We start from the raw sequence: 18,542 nt of genomic DNA, 5'->3' as shown, positions 1-18,542 counted from the left end.
TAAGAGCATAATGCAGAAATTTTCCTAAAAGCTTGAAAGTTCTGAAAAGTTCATTTTGCTTTTAAAGTAAACTTACAGAAAATGCACAAATTTGAATATGCATCTGGGATAAGATATTTATTAAATTCCATTAGGTTTTAAGTTCATCAGCAGGTCAAGTATGAAGAGTGTTTGAGAGAAAAACTGTCCTGTTCATCAGTGAAACACTCTTACTTACCCCTTGGCCAGCTGCAACCCGCTCCAATGCCTTAAAGTGGGGGGGAAAAAAACAAGACAGATTGCTGATATATTGAGTCTTATCTTATAAGATTTATAAACACACTGTATAAGAGTTTGTAAAACTGACATTTAGAAAGATTAATTATGTGATAATATGTAAGTTTATGCACTTAACAGTATTAATATCATTAAAGAATGTTAACTAGTATGCTTGTGTAATTTAGAGCTAATTTATAATGGATGTGTGTCATATACACAAACACATATCCTTGAATGTCAATTCTAATTATATACAGTCCTTGAATTTCAGAAGGAATTAGAAAACAGGAAAGAAATGAAATGACATAGTCTTGGCTCATTTTTAGTGTAGCTAAAACAATCAAATAAATCCGACGCTATTATTATGCACATATACAGACATAGATACATATTTTAACATATTTTCTCATAATTTTAATAAACATATGATTTTATCTTTTAGTGAACAAAAAAATCCAGATTATAATTAAAAACTTATTTTGGAAAACTATATGTAGTTTTGGTCTGTATGATCTACAAATTCAAATCAAATTCACATATGATCAAGTGCCAGGAGAAGAGAAAGTAACACATATTTTTACAATTTTATATATACTGGTTTTTACATTTATATTTATTTAAAGTCCAAAATACTTTTTACAAAATATTTCCCAACATTTGTAATAAATACTCATAATTCAAAATATATGAAAGATTTGTCATAATTTAAATATGGAATAGAGTCTTCTGAAACTGAGTTTTTAGATATATTTCCAAATATATATAATTTTTAAACTATATTTTATTTTTAAAATTTAAAATTTTATTTAAAAAATTTAAATAAGGAAACATTTCAAACACAGAAAAGTAATAAATGTGTAAGAGATGTGTATGTACTTGCTACTCAAATTTAAAATACCCATATTTGCCTCAGGTCTTTTTATTTTCATAAATGAAACTGTTTACATATAGCTAATCATACACTTTTAAAATGAAAAGATAATTTACAATTATATTTTTACAAGTATAAGAGCAATTTTTGTAGATACACAAGATCACTGACAAGATAAGTAACTTTTCTCAAGTTGCTTAGCTAGTTAGCAAAGAACAGAGCAAGAACTAAAAACTTGCTATTAGAATCCTGGTTTATCATGCTCTCACACCATGTGGAGTTAGTAGGAAAAAGAGTTCATTGCATGAAAACTGGCTTCACAGAAATGGTTTGAAGAAAAAAAATGTAATTTTCCCATTTACTTGAATGATACTTTCACTGAACATCTACAGCCAAGTAGAATGTTATGAATACAGAAGACAGCTATTACATAATTTTCATATTCTGTTAAACAGCAACAGGTCCAGATGAGTTTTAATTTATGGTACTCCTTGTGCTAATTTCAGATTAGATTTTTATTATAAATTTTCCTAAAGGCCAAACTGAATTAAAAAAAAAAAAGAGTATTTAAAAAGAGGCGATTTGGTATATGATAAAAATATCAGATATGCCAGGACTGCTCTTGTTATGTGTTGCCGATGAGCTTAATTTAGAAATAGAAATAATAAATTGTGATTACATAATAAAAGATAATCAGGTAGGTGGTTAAAAAGTGTTTTGCAAACATTAATACTATTCTTGAACAACGAACAAAGAGGATGAAGAAAACATACCAACCAGTCATTTCATACTAGTCTGGAATAATTTAGAAGTTTTATCAGGCTTAACGTACGTTAATGAGATTGCTCTAATTTAATTAATATTTTGTGTCTGGTTGGTATTCTTAACTGTTTATCTGAAATCATTTCCCAGAAAAGTATCTATTCTTTTTTTTTTAAAGAAGACCACTTAAGCTTTGAATATTTGTCAAAAATGTCAGTTATGGAGTAAAAGGCAATAAAATAAGATATATTAAAAGAATTGTTCCTTAGATTTTCCAACATTACTTTGGAATCAAAAAAATAAGTCAAGGTGGACATGGGTTGGGATGGAGCTAAGGAGAACGGCATTCCATGGGCAGCTGACATTGGTCACAGCAAGGTAAGGCCAGCATGGTCTGCTAATTCTATATTTACAGAATTTATTTTCCAGTCTTCGTTTTGGTTCTCTGAATGTTTATTTTGATAGAAATAATTCTTTTTTTTATGGATACAACATATTCTTTTGTCTTTCTAAGGGATATTACATAGTTCTTTTCTTTTAGATAGTCTACATTTCTTCCCAGTTGCTTTTTCTTTAAATATCTCCATTTTTTTGGTTAGTCTTCCTTTAGATATGTATTGACTCTTGTCTTTCTGTTAATAATGAAAATGAGGATAATATAAATCTGATTAAAACTGTTTTGCTTATGAGTGAGGACTATTAGTTGTGGTTCTCACCACAGAGGGATAGATCTACCTTGTTACATTGTGAAATCCCTGATGCCAATATCTTGAGGTCTTTTCTCTGAGGCTAGGTTCACTTAAAAAAGACTATTTCAATTTCTTGCGTCAAGGGTATAACACTGGCTATGAGCATTCTGATACTTAAGTTATCCCAAGAAGAACCTGTCATTCTAACAAGATCTTGAACAAGTACCATTTACTAAAGAGTGAGAGAACAAGACAAATTTCCAGAAAAGTAGTTTAAGTGGGGCTACCAAAGGAAGTTATTATGTTAGCATAAATACATTTCTAAGATAATTCTAGTATATATAACTTAGAACACTGGCACACTATTTCTTATGTTGCTATGTAATAGGCATAGAAATAATGGTCCCTGAAAGAATTAGTTTACCTTGCGGTTGGACATTAAACGTATTATTTAATCAACTGTATTTTACTTTGTTAAATTTTTTATTGCATAAATTTAAAGTGTACAACATGATGTTTATATATACATATGAACAGTTCCCAACTTTCAACTTTGCAATAGTGCAAAAGTGATATGCATTCAGTAGATACTATACTTTGACTACTCATACAACCATTCAATTTTTCACTTTCCATATAGTTTTCAATAAATTGCATGAGATTTAACACTTTACTATAATTCAATTTCACTATAATTCAACACTTTACTATAAAACAGGCTTTGTGTTAGATGAACTTGCCCAACTGTAGGTTAATGTTTAAGTGTTCTGACCACATTTAAAGTAGGCTAAGTTAAGCTATGATATTTGGTAACTTAGGTGTATTAAGTGCATTTTTGTCTGTAATTTCAACATATGAAGGGTTTATTGGGACATAACCCCATCATAAGCTGAGCAGCATCTATATCTAGTGAAATGATTATAATAGGTAAGCAATTTATTAATAACATATCCACCATCTCACATAATTACCTTTTGTGTGTGTGCGCAGTAAGAGCACCTAAAATCTATTCTCAGAAGATTTCCAGTATATAATACCATATTAACTATAGTCCTTATGTTGCACTTCAGATCTCTAAATTTATTAATTCTACATAACTGCAGCATTTTAATTTTCTGATAACACAAAAATCACTTACGTTATTTAACTCATTTCTTTGTAAACTGACATAGTGCCGTGAACAGAGAACATTACGGGCTAGAGCGTTCTAGGTCTGAGGGCACTAGTCAAATGCAGCACAATAAATGTTTTATTTAATTAGATAGTTACTTCGTATCTCAATTAGCTTAATATTTTTCCCATTCTATAAAAATTTAGGAAACCAAATGATCTACTAGAAAGAAACACAAACCACAGAGCTTTGGATAAAGTATTGAACACTTTACATTATATTTTATATAATAATTAAAATAATTATATATAATTTTGTCATGACACTGCATGTAGAGTGGATATTGTTTAACGGGAAAATCATTTTTTTCTTTCCAATGCACAAAAGCATTAATGAGGATGTTCTGCAAAATTTGGCACTGAGTCCATGATACTAGCCAAAAACAATAAATTCTACAACATCTGGATAAAGCTGTTACTCCAGGAAAAAATATAACCATACCAAACATGCTGACATTCTGGCATTACGACCACAGCACCATCTCTCTTCCTTTAAATAGTGGCACATTGGAAATCCCCACTTTTCCTGAGTACGTTCTGCAGATGGGGGAAAAATACGGATTATTTAAATAAAATTCTTCCTTTTTCAGTTAAAATAAATAATCTACTGAGAAAGCAAATCAGTCATCGAGAAAGTAAAAACAGTAGTTTAACATGGAAATGGTGATGTTTAACAGTTCATTCCAGTTTGTTAATTGAAAGCATACTAATGTTATGAAAGTGGTATTTGCTCAACACAGCTGCTTTGTGTTTAGGTTCCAAGTCTGGTACCAACCAATTTGCCAAAACAATTTCTCTAAGATTTAGCAATTTAAAATGCAAATACTCTTGATATTCATTATAACTATAGGAGGTAAGTAATGAGATATTGAAAATTTATTGCTGACCTGACTTTTTAAAAGTGACTTATTAAATATGACATTTGGCAATTTATTATAGAACAATCTAAAGTCATTCCTAACAATGTTGAAGCATCAGATTTTTTTTTTAAGCCACTACGTTCCCCCTTCAGAAAAAGAACAGCTCTACAGGCTCTTATTTCTTCCTTATATTAAGAGACTGTAATATTTTCAACTCTGACCCAATTTAGCTCAAATGCACCTATGTTTTACAACAAAAACAAAAATCAATGTTCATTACTTAATCACATATCTACTGCTCAACTTAATAGAGTTACACATGCAACTTGGTGATGTTAAAATTTCTGATGTAGAACTGTTAGTTCCACAGGGTTTTTGGAAAGGAAAAGAAAGCAATTTATATTTTAAATTAAGACCTGGAAAATTTTATTAAAAACAAAACCAGTGATAATTAAAAGCAAATTGAGATAAACATAAATATTAATTTCTATTATATTATAAAAAGTAAAATAAAATAAAAACAAAAAGGTGCTTTATAAGAAAATGCAGTTGGGATAGATTCCAGTAAGTAAACTTCTGTACCGTGAGGGACCAGATGACTTTTGATTGAAAGAGAACAAGTTTAAATTTTACAATCATAGCCTATGAAAGATGTTACAATCACAGCCTATCCAGATGTTCAGGTATTAAATTAAAATTTATAATAGACCCTACTGATAATCAGATGGAAGATATGGACCATCCCCCCAGGAATACAAATTATAATGCAAATGAACAACTCAATAGCAAAACAACTAATCCAATTAAAATGTAGCCAAAGGATCTGAATAGACATTTCTAAAAAGTTGGCATACAAATGGCCAACAGCTATATGAAAAAATGCTGAACATCACTAATTATCAGGTAAATGCAAATCATGTAGCCATATGAAAAACAACATGGAGGTTTCTCAAAAAATCAAAAACAGAACTACCATACATACAATCCAGAAATCCCATTACTGGATATTTATCCAAAGGAAAATTATCAATATCTCAAAAGGATATCTACAACCTCATCTTTATTGCAGCACTATTCACAGCAGCAAAGATATGAAATCATTCTAAGTATCCATCAACAGATGAATAGATACAGATAAGGAAAATGTGGTATATATATACACAATAGAGTATTATTTCGTCAAAAAAACCCCCTGCATTTGCAGCAATATGAGTAGAAATGAAAGTCACTGTGTTAAGTGAAATAAGCGAGGCACAGAAAGGCAAATATCACACATTCTCACTCATATGTGAGAGCTAAAAATATTATCTCATGCAGATAGGGAGTAGAATGACAGTTACCAGAGGCTGGGAGGGGTATGTGTGTTGTGGGGAGAGGTAGATGAAGAGAGGTAGATTAATTGGTACAAACATACAATTGGATAGAAGAAATAAGTTTTAATATTCGATAACACAGTAAGGTGGCTATAGTTAACAAGAATATATTGTATATTTAAAAACAGCTAGAAGAGATCTGAAATGTTCCCAATACACAGAAATGATAAATGCTTGAGGTGGTGGATATCCTGAATACTCTGTCTTGATCATTACACACTCTGTGCATTTATCAAAATATCACACATACCCTGTAAATATGTACAAATATTATATATCAATAAAAATGCCAGTATTTACACAGCACTTAACATCAAGACACTATTGTAAGTCCTTTAAATGTATTAACTAGCTTCAGTTCCTAGAACAATTCTGTGAAGTAGGTATACTATTATTCTCATGTTCCAGATAGGGAAACTGAGCACAGACAGACAGCTTAAGTCAACTGCCTTACTTACAAATCTAGCACAAGGCAGAGCTGGAATTTAAACTCAGGCAATCTGACTCCAGAACTCATGCTCTTAACCACCAAGCTATATAAATGTATATTAACAAACAATTTTACTTACAATTGGATAGGACTCATAGAGCCCTTGTAGCCTATCCAGGTCCTAGGGACTCTGGGCTACTTCAATTTCCAAGATGACTTCAAAGAGTGGTTTGGGTTTTATTGAAGCTTTTATGATTTAACTGAGACATGATTATTGCAAAGTGAAAGGGTTACGATAAGTATTTTTTTTTTCTGACAAATAAAAAGAGAAATACAGATCTCGCTGTAAAAAGTAAAGGGCTAGAGAGATGGGGTTGTGCTATTATATTCAAACTGGTTCATTACTAACCAATAAAACAGCTACTCCTCCCTTTACCCATCCATTCTCTCCTTATTCCTTGTAGTAACAGAGAACTCAACTGTTGAGATTAAAGGCTGCAAATCTCAGATTTCTATGCAACTACTAGGATAGCTACAAGACTGGGTTGTGGCCAATTGAATGTGGGCAGAAACCATATGTGTAAATTCCAGGTCATGTACTTAAAAGGGATGGGGGGGTGTATGTTCTTTCACCCACACTTTCTACCTCTACCTGCTTCATTTCTTTTCTGTCTGGAATGTGTTCATGGTACCAAGTGAACTAAGACCATGAAAACAAGAGCAGTAGAGAGTAGAGCAACAAAATAGAAGACCCTTCGGTTCCTATAAGACTTTTTTGTACAGAGCTTCTAGAGCAGCTGTACTTGTTGACCTCTGGATTGAAATATAAATGTCCCTGTGTCTTGTTTAAGTCACTGTTACTTTGGTCCTAAATCTATTTTACATTTAAATCTTCATCTTAATGCTTGTCAAACTTTTTATAGCTCAGCACTCTTGGAATATAGCAAAATTTGTATGTCACACTAAAATAAACAGAGGATGATGATGTGGTCACAGGCAAACCCCAGGGAACAAGGGAAACAATATCTCACGCATACCCATAAAACATCCATGGCACAGTAGTTAAATAACTCTGTTCTAATTAACACAGAAGTCTTTTTCTGAGGGTGTGCTATTTGAGCAGAGATTTCAACCTAATAAAGAAGCATGACATAAGGATGAGAGGAAGATTTAATGAAATATGAAACAAAAATTTAAAAACTGAGCTTCCAGTAGGATATACTCTCCAAAACCAAAATAGAGAATATCTTACAACTTAAAATAAGTGACTAGCAATTTTTAAACTTCTTCTAATATCCTAACCAAATACCTACAAACAGATTTATAACACTGGAAGAAAAAGAGATGAAAGTCAACATAGCGCAGAATATGAAAAGAATCCAAAAAACAATTGATTTGTAATGAAAGGTATAATTATTGGATTATCACTGCTCTGCAATTTACCTTAGGTTGCCAGGAAAAAAGCTTGTCTACTTTCCTGAAAATAGGCAGAGAGGTCCTCCCTCAGTGACAATCTAAAGAAAACTTGGACTGGAAAAAATATTACTTAACATTAGATTGAAAGGGGTACAGCACATATGAAAAATACACTACACCAGAAAGGGTATATTATTAGAAGGAAAAATCTAATATAAGAAACCCATAGCCAAGTATACTCCCAAATTCTTGACTCACAGAAACTATAAGAGATACTAAATAATTATTGTGGCTATAAGCCATTGAGTTTTGGGGTGGTTTTTTACACAGCATTAGATAACACACACAGTCTACAATTAGCAATGAGAAGTAAGGAGGCTTACTCCATACAAGGAATGTGGGGAAAAAATCCACTGCTTGAGGAGTACGGGCAGTGTGCTTCGTTACAGCTAGGTTTTGATCAGTTACGAAAATAAAGAAACTTTCAGAGAAGAGGCAATATATATATAGGCAATTTTCATAATGACTGACTGTGAATTCCAGAAAATGGGACACTTAGTCAAAACCAAGGGCTTATGGAGATACCTGTGATTAGGGTTCTAGAAATAACAAACGAGCTGTGAGTCCTCGGGCTCTGGTGGTAGCTAATATGAATAGGCATAAAAGACACGATAGGATTAGTCCTCAGAGTTCTAGAGACAAAGTGGTGAAGCTGTAAGTGTTGTGGTAGAGGGAAGATGGCGTGAAAATTTTTCCATGGGAACAGAGTTCTGGGCTTCCCAATTGACTTCTGGTGATAAAGGGAAGATATGGACAGAGAAATAGGATTCCTGGGATCTCCCTTGTTTCCAGGTGATACAGATGGAAGCCAGCAAGGGAGCCATCACACATGGAGCCCATGGGGCTGTCACTGGAGAAGTAGAGCATAATAAAAGATGGTCTTACTTCAAATATGTTTCCTGACTTGTACTGATGAAGATTATGCAGATTATGAAGGAGGGTTATGGTCTTCCTTAGAATTCATAAAGCTACTATTTACTACAACAAAGGCTGACAGAGGGTACTCAACCTGTGTGTAAGAGAGCTCCCTCTTAAATATTTAACAGCGTATGAAGGACAGAAGGGCAGTCTTACTTGATGGACCTGGATCCCTGAATTCCTATCCAAAACACCTAGGAACTTTAAGATACGAGTGCAGTTTACACGAACTGCCAGCCTTGGCTCAAAGCTATATGAAAACACATCACTCCTCTGGACACCACGCGGTTACATAACCATCTTGAAGTTTTCTGAATCTGCATTTAACAGTTTCCTCTGTGGTTGAGATCACAGTGGCCTTACACCTTTGCTCTTTATCTAATGGAGTTAAGTGCAAACAACTGATAAGAAGGCAGCAAACCCTCAAAGTCAAACAAAGCCTTTTATGTAGTTCTTCAGTATTATCTTCAGAATTTGGTTCATTAGTTTCATTCTGACTGCAGTGAAGACTGAAGTTCCCTCATATGACCTGAATCAAAGTTATAGTTCACCATTTCTACTTTTATGTATCAGTCTTCTCTTTGTGCTCATATACCCATATTCAAATCTAATCAAACTGAGCATTAATCACCCTTTATCAGTGAATCAAATTGCTTTCCCCTAGCCTCACTTCCATAATTGTGGAATAGATGAAGTCTCTTGTTTTCTATCTTATTTCTTAGTATTTCTTGCAAGCTTTAGAAACAATGATCTCTTAAATTTAGAGATTGTACTAGTTATTCCTTCTTGTGCTAATATCATTATCCACCTAATTAAACAAGCTTGAACTTTAGAACCATTTTCCATTATGCTAAGTTCTTATATATACATCCTCTTAATTATACTTCTTTTTCATATTCAGTCTTCATTAGCTACTAACTTGGTAATGCAATACCTACTCATTAAATCTTTTTTCGCTTTGTTTTGGTCTTCCTGCCCATCCTTTATACTAAGAGTAATATTATCTTTCTAAAACACACACATTAACCATGTCAACAGCAGCTCTTGTTTCCCTCAACAGTGTAATCTATGAGAACAAATCCAATGGATTAAAAAACACTCACTGTAGATTTTTGGAAACTTTTGATACCCCATTCCTTAAACAATCTCTTCATCTGTCTTCCATAATACCATTCTCTCTTATTTGTAGCCTTAATTCTCTTTATACTCCCTTGCTGACTCATTATTTTCTATCTACCTATGAAATGTTTCTGTGGTTTAGTCTTGCCACTCCCCACATCCCTTTAATACTTTATTTGAACAAAGGCTCACAAACTGAAATGCCTGCAGTGGTTAAACACATGTATAAAGTGGTAGGTAGGATCTAATAGGTATAAAGCTATTTGTATGGTAACCAAGTATCACATCTGCTGGGTCCTACTGCTTTTTAAAGCACAAGGTGGGCATAATAAAGCTGACCAAATTGCCCAAAATTAGTTTGTGAGCACCCTCTGTCAGTGATAGCCAATTTCTAACCCTTGCACTACCTATACTCTTCCCCTTACTATACTCTTTCTCTAGGATATCTTATCTATACCACAATACACAACAATAATTCTTGTATTAGTTTTCTCAGGCTGCAGTAACAAATTAACCACAAACTGGGTGGCTTAAGACAACAGAAATTTATTCTCCACAAATCTGGATGCCACGAGTCCGAAATCAAGCTGTTGGCTAGGCCACAGACCCTCTGAAGGCTCTGGGAAAGAATACTTCATTGTTTCTTCCATTACCAGTTTCTGGTGATTATTAGTAATCCTTGTCATTTTCTACCTGTCTACGTGGCAGTTTTTTCTGTGTCTCTCTGTGTGCACTCTCCTAGGATTTAGGGCCCACCCGATCCAGTATGATGACTCCATCTTAACCAATTAAATTTGCAAAGACCCAGTTTTCAAATAAGGTCATATTCTGAAGTTCTTCATGAACATGACTTTTTGGGAGACATTAATCAACCCACTACCATTCCTAAATTATATCTGGAACCCTATACTCTTCTGTGAGATCTAGTTTTGAATTATCAATATCCTAACCACCATTTCCAAATGGATATTTCATTGGCACCTTAAAATCAACATGTCTAAAATTAAACTAACTTCAAAATACAAATCTAGATCTTATGAAGTTTCAGAATTTAATAACTGGCACTAATATTTATTCATTTACACAAGTCAAAACATTCAGGAAACATCTTTGACACTATCTCATTCAGTTTGTTTTAGAAATTCCTATTTATTTATCTCCTAAATTTTCCTCAAATCTAAAAATTCTTTATTTCCACCATCCTAAACTACCCGGACTGGTACAACAGTCTCTTGATTGGTGTGCCAGTATCCACTCTTGCTCCCTTTTATTCCAATCTCAATTCTGCAACCATGATGATCTTTTAAAATTTAAACCTCATCAGGGATGGGCATGGTGGCTCATGCCTTTAATTCCAGCACTTTGGGAGGCCAAGGTGGGCGGATCACCTGAGGTCAGGAGTTCGAGACCAGCCTGGACAACATGGCGAAACCCCGTCTCTACTAAAAATCCAAAAATTAGCCAGGCATGGTGATGGCTGCCTGTAATCCCAGCTACTTGGGAGGCTGAGGCAGGAGAATCGCTCGAACCTGGGAGGCGGAGGTTTTACTGAGCCAAGATTGCACCACTGCACTCCAGACTGGGCAACAGAATGAGACTCCATCTCAAAAAAAAAAAAAAAAAAAATCAAACCTCACCAGTTCACTTTCCTGTTTAACAAATCCTTCTTCTCCTTAAAAAAATCCCTTTTCTCCTTTTAATATTAAGACCTCAATCCTTAGTATGACTGACAAAATCCTACATGATCTGCTTGTGCCTAGTTTGCTAGCTTCATTTCACACTTCATTTGCTGTTTCAACTTTTTACAATTTGGATTTTTAATCTTATATTTATTTATTGAGTACTTAACATGGGCCAGTCACTCAATTAATGGCTAAAAATTCTTTAGTTTCAATGAACAATTCATACCTGATATGTATTTTTCCCCTCCCTTTCTTTTCTTAAAACGGCTTTATTGAGGTATGGTTGACATATAAAAAGCTGTAGATATGTAATGTATACAACTTTTTGTGTTCAGAAATAAGTCAACACCTGTAAAGCCATCAAGCCATCATCATTAGCAATGCCAAAAACGTATTCATTACCTTTAAAAGTTGTCTCCTTCCTGTTTTTTTCTCCATTTGTAGTAATGGAACTTAATATAAGACATACCCTTTTAGCAATTTTTTAGTATACAATACAGTACCGTGAATCATAGGCCCTATATTATACATACAATATATCTCCAAATTTTATTTTATATAATCAAAACTTTGTATGCTTTGATCAATACTTCCCTGTTTCTCTCCCACCCAGCCCCTTCTCTTGCTTCTGTGTTCGACTGGTTTAGATTTCACATACAAGTGAGATCATGCAGTATTTTCCTCTGCCTGGCTTAATTCACTTAAGATAATTTTCTACAGGTCTGTCCATATTGTAGAAAACGGCAGGACTTGCTTCTTTTTAAAGGCTAATATTCCATTGTATGTGTGTACCACATTTTCTTTATCCATTTATTCATTAATGGAGATGAAATTATTCCATATCTTAGGTTACTGTGAATAATGCTGTCATACATACAGGAGTACAGATATCTCTTTGAGATCCCGATTTCAATTCCTTTAGATACATACTCAAAAGTCAGAATGCTGAATCAAATGGTAATTCTACTTTTAATTTTCTGAGGAACTTCTATATCATTTTCCACGGCAATTGCACCAATTTACATTCCTTCCAACAATGTAGCAGGGTTCCCTTTATATCCTTGTCAAGACTTGTTGTCCTGTGGGGTTTTCTGTTATAATAGTCATTTTAACAGGTATGAGGTGATATTTCATTGTGGTTTTAATTTGCCTTTCCCTGATGATCAGTAATGTTGACCACTTTTCCATATACTTGTTAGCTGTCTGTACATCTTCTTTAAAGCAGTGTTGAACGTATGGGGTTCTGGGTGGCCAGCCACATTGTTCAGTATCATAGCAAAAGAACTTTAAAAGCAGCTCCTTATGGACAAGATACTTCATGACTTCATATACAGCATTGATGAAATCAATCCAGAAAAAAGATTCTTGTCCAGACCTCCACGTTGTACAACTGAAAAGGAGCCAACCGATGTTTATCTTTTCCCTTTAACACCCAGGAGTTAGTAGTTTTAGAGATAAGGACATTTCTGATGATAAACTTGATTGAATTTGCACAAAACAGTAGACTTAGCCTATCGCTTCCTGCCTTCAATCCTGGTGCTTGCTTCTCTTCCTTATTAATAAGTCTTCTTTGCAGCAGTTATTTTTATCCAGAATGGGGCATTTTTATCTGCATTGAAAATTTATTCAGGAAGATACCCTTACATTCCAATAATTTTCTTAATGGCATCTGGGAACTTGTCTGCTGCCTCTTGATTAGCATCTGCTGCTTCTCCTATTATCTTGACAATTTGTTTTAAGCCAAATCTCTTTCTAAAATAATCACACCAACCTTGTTGACATTACATTCTCCAGCTTTAAATCTTTTACTGAGGTAGATTTAGATCCTTTTGCTTTAACTTGTCATAAAATGACTTCACTTTTTCTCAAATCAAATTAATGTTTATAGATAGGCTTTTCTTTTCGCAATCATGTACCCACATAAAACTGCATTTTCAAAAATCTTGCACAAGAAGTGTTTAACCATCTCTTCCAAAGTTCCCCTCTGATCTGCGCTATCCATCTTCCATCTGGATTCTGGCAATAGTTCCCTAAGAAATTTCCCTGCTTTTTGTCACAACACTGTTTTAGCCATGCTGGTCTTTGTTCTTTCTTGAAAGGGCCAACAGGTTCCTGTCTTAGGGTATTTTACTTGCTGCTCCCTCTGTCTGGAACACTATGTCTCCAAGATAGCTGCATGGCTTGCTCCCTCATCCTTCAACTGTCTGCTCAACGTCATCTTAACAACAAAGCTTCTCCTGGCTACCCTATATAAAACAGCATGCCTCCAAACTCACATTACTTTATTTTTCTCCATAGTATTTATCACCATCTGATGTACTAGTTATCTATCTGCTTGTTGCTCTGCAGTCTCTACCTACTAGGAGGTAAATGACATGGGTGCAGGGACTTTTTTTCCACTTCTCATTCAAAAGTATCTGGCACGTTGTAGACACTCAATGAATATTTTTGAAAGAATATATAAATGTATGAATGAATGAAAAGGATTCAGTTTGAATCCTTTCATTAGAAAAGAGGTATTTGTACGTGTACACATTTGTATATGTACATGCATAACAAGAAATATGTGAAGGGAGTGTCACATGTGATGCCAAACAAACTCTTACTTTTTAACATATATGTTTGCATACTTTCAAACTCGTTTTATAATGTGAATATATTTATTACTTATGTTGAAAGGTAAATATAGAAATAAATGTTGTTTAATATTTTGAGTTCATTCATAGTTCAAAGTCCTTTATTAAAGCTTTCTTTTTGTGTGTCACATGCATCTATGTCACTTTTATAATGCTTTGAAACAATAAAGTAAAATTTAGGTTGATAGGCATCTTACAATCTCCCACAAAACATAGTTTTTTTTTTTAGAAAAAAAAAAAGGTCAAGTATTTGTCATTTACCAGCCATTTTACCTTGATTTTAAACTTAAGTCTCTGTTCCATGTTATTCTGACATGTTATTCTGACTGACAAAGACTCCTTAGGTTTCCTGAAAAATATCCTTCAAGGGTATCTGAAGAATTGCCATGTAGATTGACACATTCTCAAGTAAAGATGACTTCTCAGTTTAGTTGCAAGTTTAGAAACTCATTTCCCACCTTAGAATTTTATAGTTTTATAATTAGCATCAGTTATAGGAGAATTCTATAAAATTTTCTTGATTTTCATTTCAGGTTTTAAATAAGGCCAAGTATATATGATATTCAAAATATTGCCTAAGGATAAAAGGTGTATTAAACATTATATTGAACTATCAAGATTTGTGAAGTACTTACATGTTACTGGTTTCTAAAATATATTAAAACTAAGAGGATAGGCCTGGCATGGTGCTCACACCTGTAATCCCAACATTTTGGGAGGCAGAGGTGGGCAGAGTGCTTGAGTCCATGAGTTCAAGACCAGCATAAGCAACATGGTGAAACCCTGTCTTTATGACAACAAACAAACAAACAAAAACCAAAAAAAAAGCCAAGAATTGGCCAGGTGTGGTGTCACGCACCAGTAGTCCCAACTAGTTGGGAAGCTGGGGAGGGAGGATTGCCTGAACCCAGGTCGAGGCTACTGTGTGCCATGATCATGATACCGCACTCCAGCCTGGACAACAGAGTGAGACCCTGTCTCAAACAACAAAACAACAACAGCAACAACAAAAACAAACCCTAAATGATAAATATAATTAATTATTTAAACCAGACCTACTCTTCGGCATTAATAAAATAATGAAGAATAACTTAAAATAGTATAACCATAAGAATAATAATATAGAAGGTGATTCAAAAGCAGGCAAGTTCTAGAAATTGCTCTGCTCTTAAATGATCAGAAAAAATGTGGGTGTAAAAAGTAACTTAAAAAGATAATGTTTATGTGCAGTTGTCAACAATGATTCAAGTTGTAAAGGAGATACTTAAAGATTCTAGAATTCAAGACATTTAAAGAAAATCACAGCACAATGATTATATGTTCATGGCAATTAACTAATTCATTCCATAAATATGGACTGAGCCCCTATGGTTCCTTTCTTTCGGCCTTCACCAGACTGTACCTTCAATTTAAATCACTGAGATATAGACTTTATGTATGAAGTTTTGTTTCCCAGAAAATACAAATGGAGAGAGTTGGTAATAGTAAAATGGTAACGATTACAATAAAATGATTAAATTTATTATCTCTGATTTGTTTCCTACTGGGCCATGCCAAGTGTGAGGGTTAATTTCATGTGTCAACTTGATTGAGCCATGGGATGCCCAGATATCTGGTTAAACATTATTTCTGGATGGCCCATGAGGGAGTTTTGGGAAGAAATGAGTGTTTGAATTGGTGGTCTGAATAAAGCAGACTGCCCTCCCTAATATGGGTGGGTATCATCAAACCCACTGCGAGTCTGAGTAGGGCAAAAAGTTAGGGAAAGGCTGAATTCTCTCCCTCACTACCTCACTGCACAAGCTGAGACACCTGTCTTCTCTTGCTTTTGGACTGGGACTTACACCATCGGCATTCCTGATTCTCAGGCGTTTAGTCTCATATAGGAATGTACACCACTGGCTTTCCTGGGTCTCCAGCCTGTAGAGAGCATATCGTGGAACTTGTCAGCCTCCATAATTGTGTCAGCCCATTCTTAATAAATCTAATTACATGTGTGTGTATGAGCACCCTGCCTAATACACCAGGTATACATAACCCGATTTACAATATCCTTTTTTTCTACTTCTCATCTCCACTGTTAATTCCATTATATGATCAATGTACCAGTATTTCACTTATACTTTGGTTAAAAATGCAGGCTGGAAATGTAATCTCAAGGTATATGTATATAAAGTGTGATGTATATAAAAAAGAAAATAAACACCGAGTTTTAAAAGACATGTATATTACTTTAAAGGCATCATATCTGCATTAAAACATTTATTATTAATTAATCAGTCCAGATACAACTGTCCTGGTATTTTTATGCATGACTATACAATGGCAAAACCCAGGTGCTGAGAGAAAACATTGTGCTGGTTTGGCAAACACTGTGATAGCAGCTTCCCAGTGGAGTTTCTCATTGTGTATGGCAGGTTCCCTCTGCTGTAAAACTCTATACTTGATAAAATAATTTATAATGAGACACATACGGAACACCTCAGATAATTTTTATACTAATATTACAGATGATGTTGTAACTTCATACCAATAAAAATTTCACACATTGTGTCAGATGGATGATAATGAAGAAAATTTAGACAACTTTCTGGTAATTTACTTATCCCAGGAAAAAGAAATGAGAACATTACAGCAAAATATTTTTCAAGGTTATTTGCTCTATAGCATCAAAATCTAGATTCATATATAAAATGAGGAGATTGTAATCTAGTTTTTGTAAAACCTGTTTTATATTAATTTGACTGTCAACTCTCTGACAAGAATTTCTGTCAACTTTGCTTTCATATTACTTTATATACAAAGTATAAACTCTTCCACTTTACTATTTCTTTTAAGTGGACATACGCAATTTCTATTTTGGATTTAAACACTTTCTTGGCTTCTTTTACTTACCATGAACACAAGGAGAACTTTTTTATGCTGAATAAATCCAATCTGCCTGAGCTTCAAAAACCACTTTCTATTAATCACAAAAAATAACGAGGTGCAAATTAAATTAAAGTTCCATTTCTAACTACTTATAGGCAGCAAGAAGATGCCCCATGGCAAAAATAAAATCAGTGCCAGTATTCTAGAAAACATACAGCTGACGGAAGATCATATACAGCTGTCAGAGTGAGGTAATTGTGCACAGAATGCCAAGTACATCTAGAAATCTCTGTATTCATCCCATATTAATTGGCAAGAATGTTTCTGAGACATAGGTCCAGCTGAACAGTGAGGAGTAATGTGATATTGTAACAAAAGCTTATAAACAGCTGAATCTACAAGGCTGGTAGTAAAGTCTACTCATCTGCTATATGGTTGCAAAGAACAATACCTACACTAGTCACACCAGAAACTTAATTCAAGCTGAGACAGATCCTGATAGTTCCTCACTGAATTACTGAACAAACTAATACACTATTAATATCAATATAGTTAAGAAAATAAATATATATACATTTGCTATAAATTATTGCTAGTTTTACTTCTTAAAACCCAAACATATAAAACTGGGAGAAACAACATTTATGGCCATTATTATACAGGTATAAATGTAAAAGTAAAATTTTCAAAAATGTCTTATTATCATCCAAATGCAGACTAGTAGCAGGAAAATATTTATTTATGCAAATCCAATATAATTAAGAAAAAAAGATACTAAAAATAAATGTCTTGATAAATACAAATAATGTTAAATTTAAATAATATGCATGTTTTGGACAGCTACATTCAAGTAATAGAATGATATCATTAGAGCCAGAAGGGACAGATCATCTAATTTAACCCCTTTCTTGCTTCACTAATTTACAGATGATCCACAAAAGCTAACTGATTCATCCAGGTCACAATATTAGAGAGACAGAGGAGAATGCTAGTCAGTCAAGGCATGTTTTCTTCTATGCAGTGTTTCTGCACTCCCTTGGACATCTAGAAATCACTCTCTCTATGCTTGGCATGTAACTTATACGTAACTCTAATACAGTACCTATCAAACTATATTACAATTGTCTTATCGGTAAAAAAAAAAAACCCTATTTATTACATTAGATATTACTTTAAAATGTTTCATTTAGATATCCTCGGTATCTAGCAAAGTGGGCAGTGGATGCATACTTAGTTTGCCGAATATCTCCTAAATTTCAGCATATTCTATGTTGAATATTTATTGATATTTATGGCCCAATGTTGTTGTTACTAAATTGGCTCTTATGTTCTCATAATTTCGAAGTCTTCATTTTAGTTTCATGGTTTAAATTAGGAGTTGCTAAAAAAAGATCCATGCCTTAATCTCCGGATTCTTGACAAAATAC

At 33.8% G+C, this 18,542-nt stretch overlaps 1 protein-coding gene across 5 annotated transcripts in view; it reads right to left on the bottom strand.

Moving 5' to 3' along the window:
- The window catches only part of METTL25 (methyltransferase like 25), a 119,551-nt gene that overhangs the window by 45,626 nt on the left and 55,383 nt on the right, over positions 1–18,542 (bottom strand). For 2 of the 5 annotated variants that reach the window (XR_004176135.1, XM_031650642.1), the window contains 2 exons: positions 4,193–4,287; positions 218–247 (listed from right to left, as the gene is read on the bottom strand). Coding sequence is in view for 4 of the 5 variants with exons in the window: in XM_031650642.1 (XP_031506502.1) it covers positions 218–247; positions 4,193–4,287 (125 nt within the window). In the remaining variant the exon portion in view is untranslated. The other 3 variants (XM_031650639.1, XM_031650641.1, XM_031650640.1) reach the window with 2 other exon arrangements.

Source organism: Papio anubis, chromosome 9 (genome assembly GCF_008728515.1).
Source record: "Papio anubis isolate 15944 chromosome 9, Panubis1.0, whole genome shotgun sequence".
Classification (NCBI taxonomy): domain Eukaryota; kingdom Metazoa; phylum Chordata; class Mammalia; order Primates; family Cercopithecidae; genus Papio; species Papio anubis.
The sequence above is the reverse complement of the archived record's forward strand: the minus strand, read 5'-3'. Positions and strand labels throughout refer to the sequence as shown.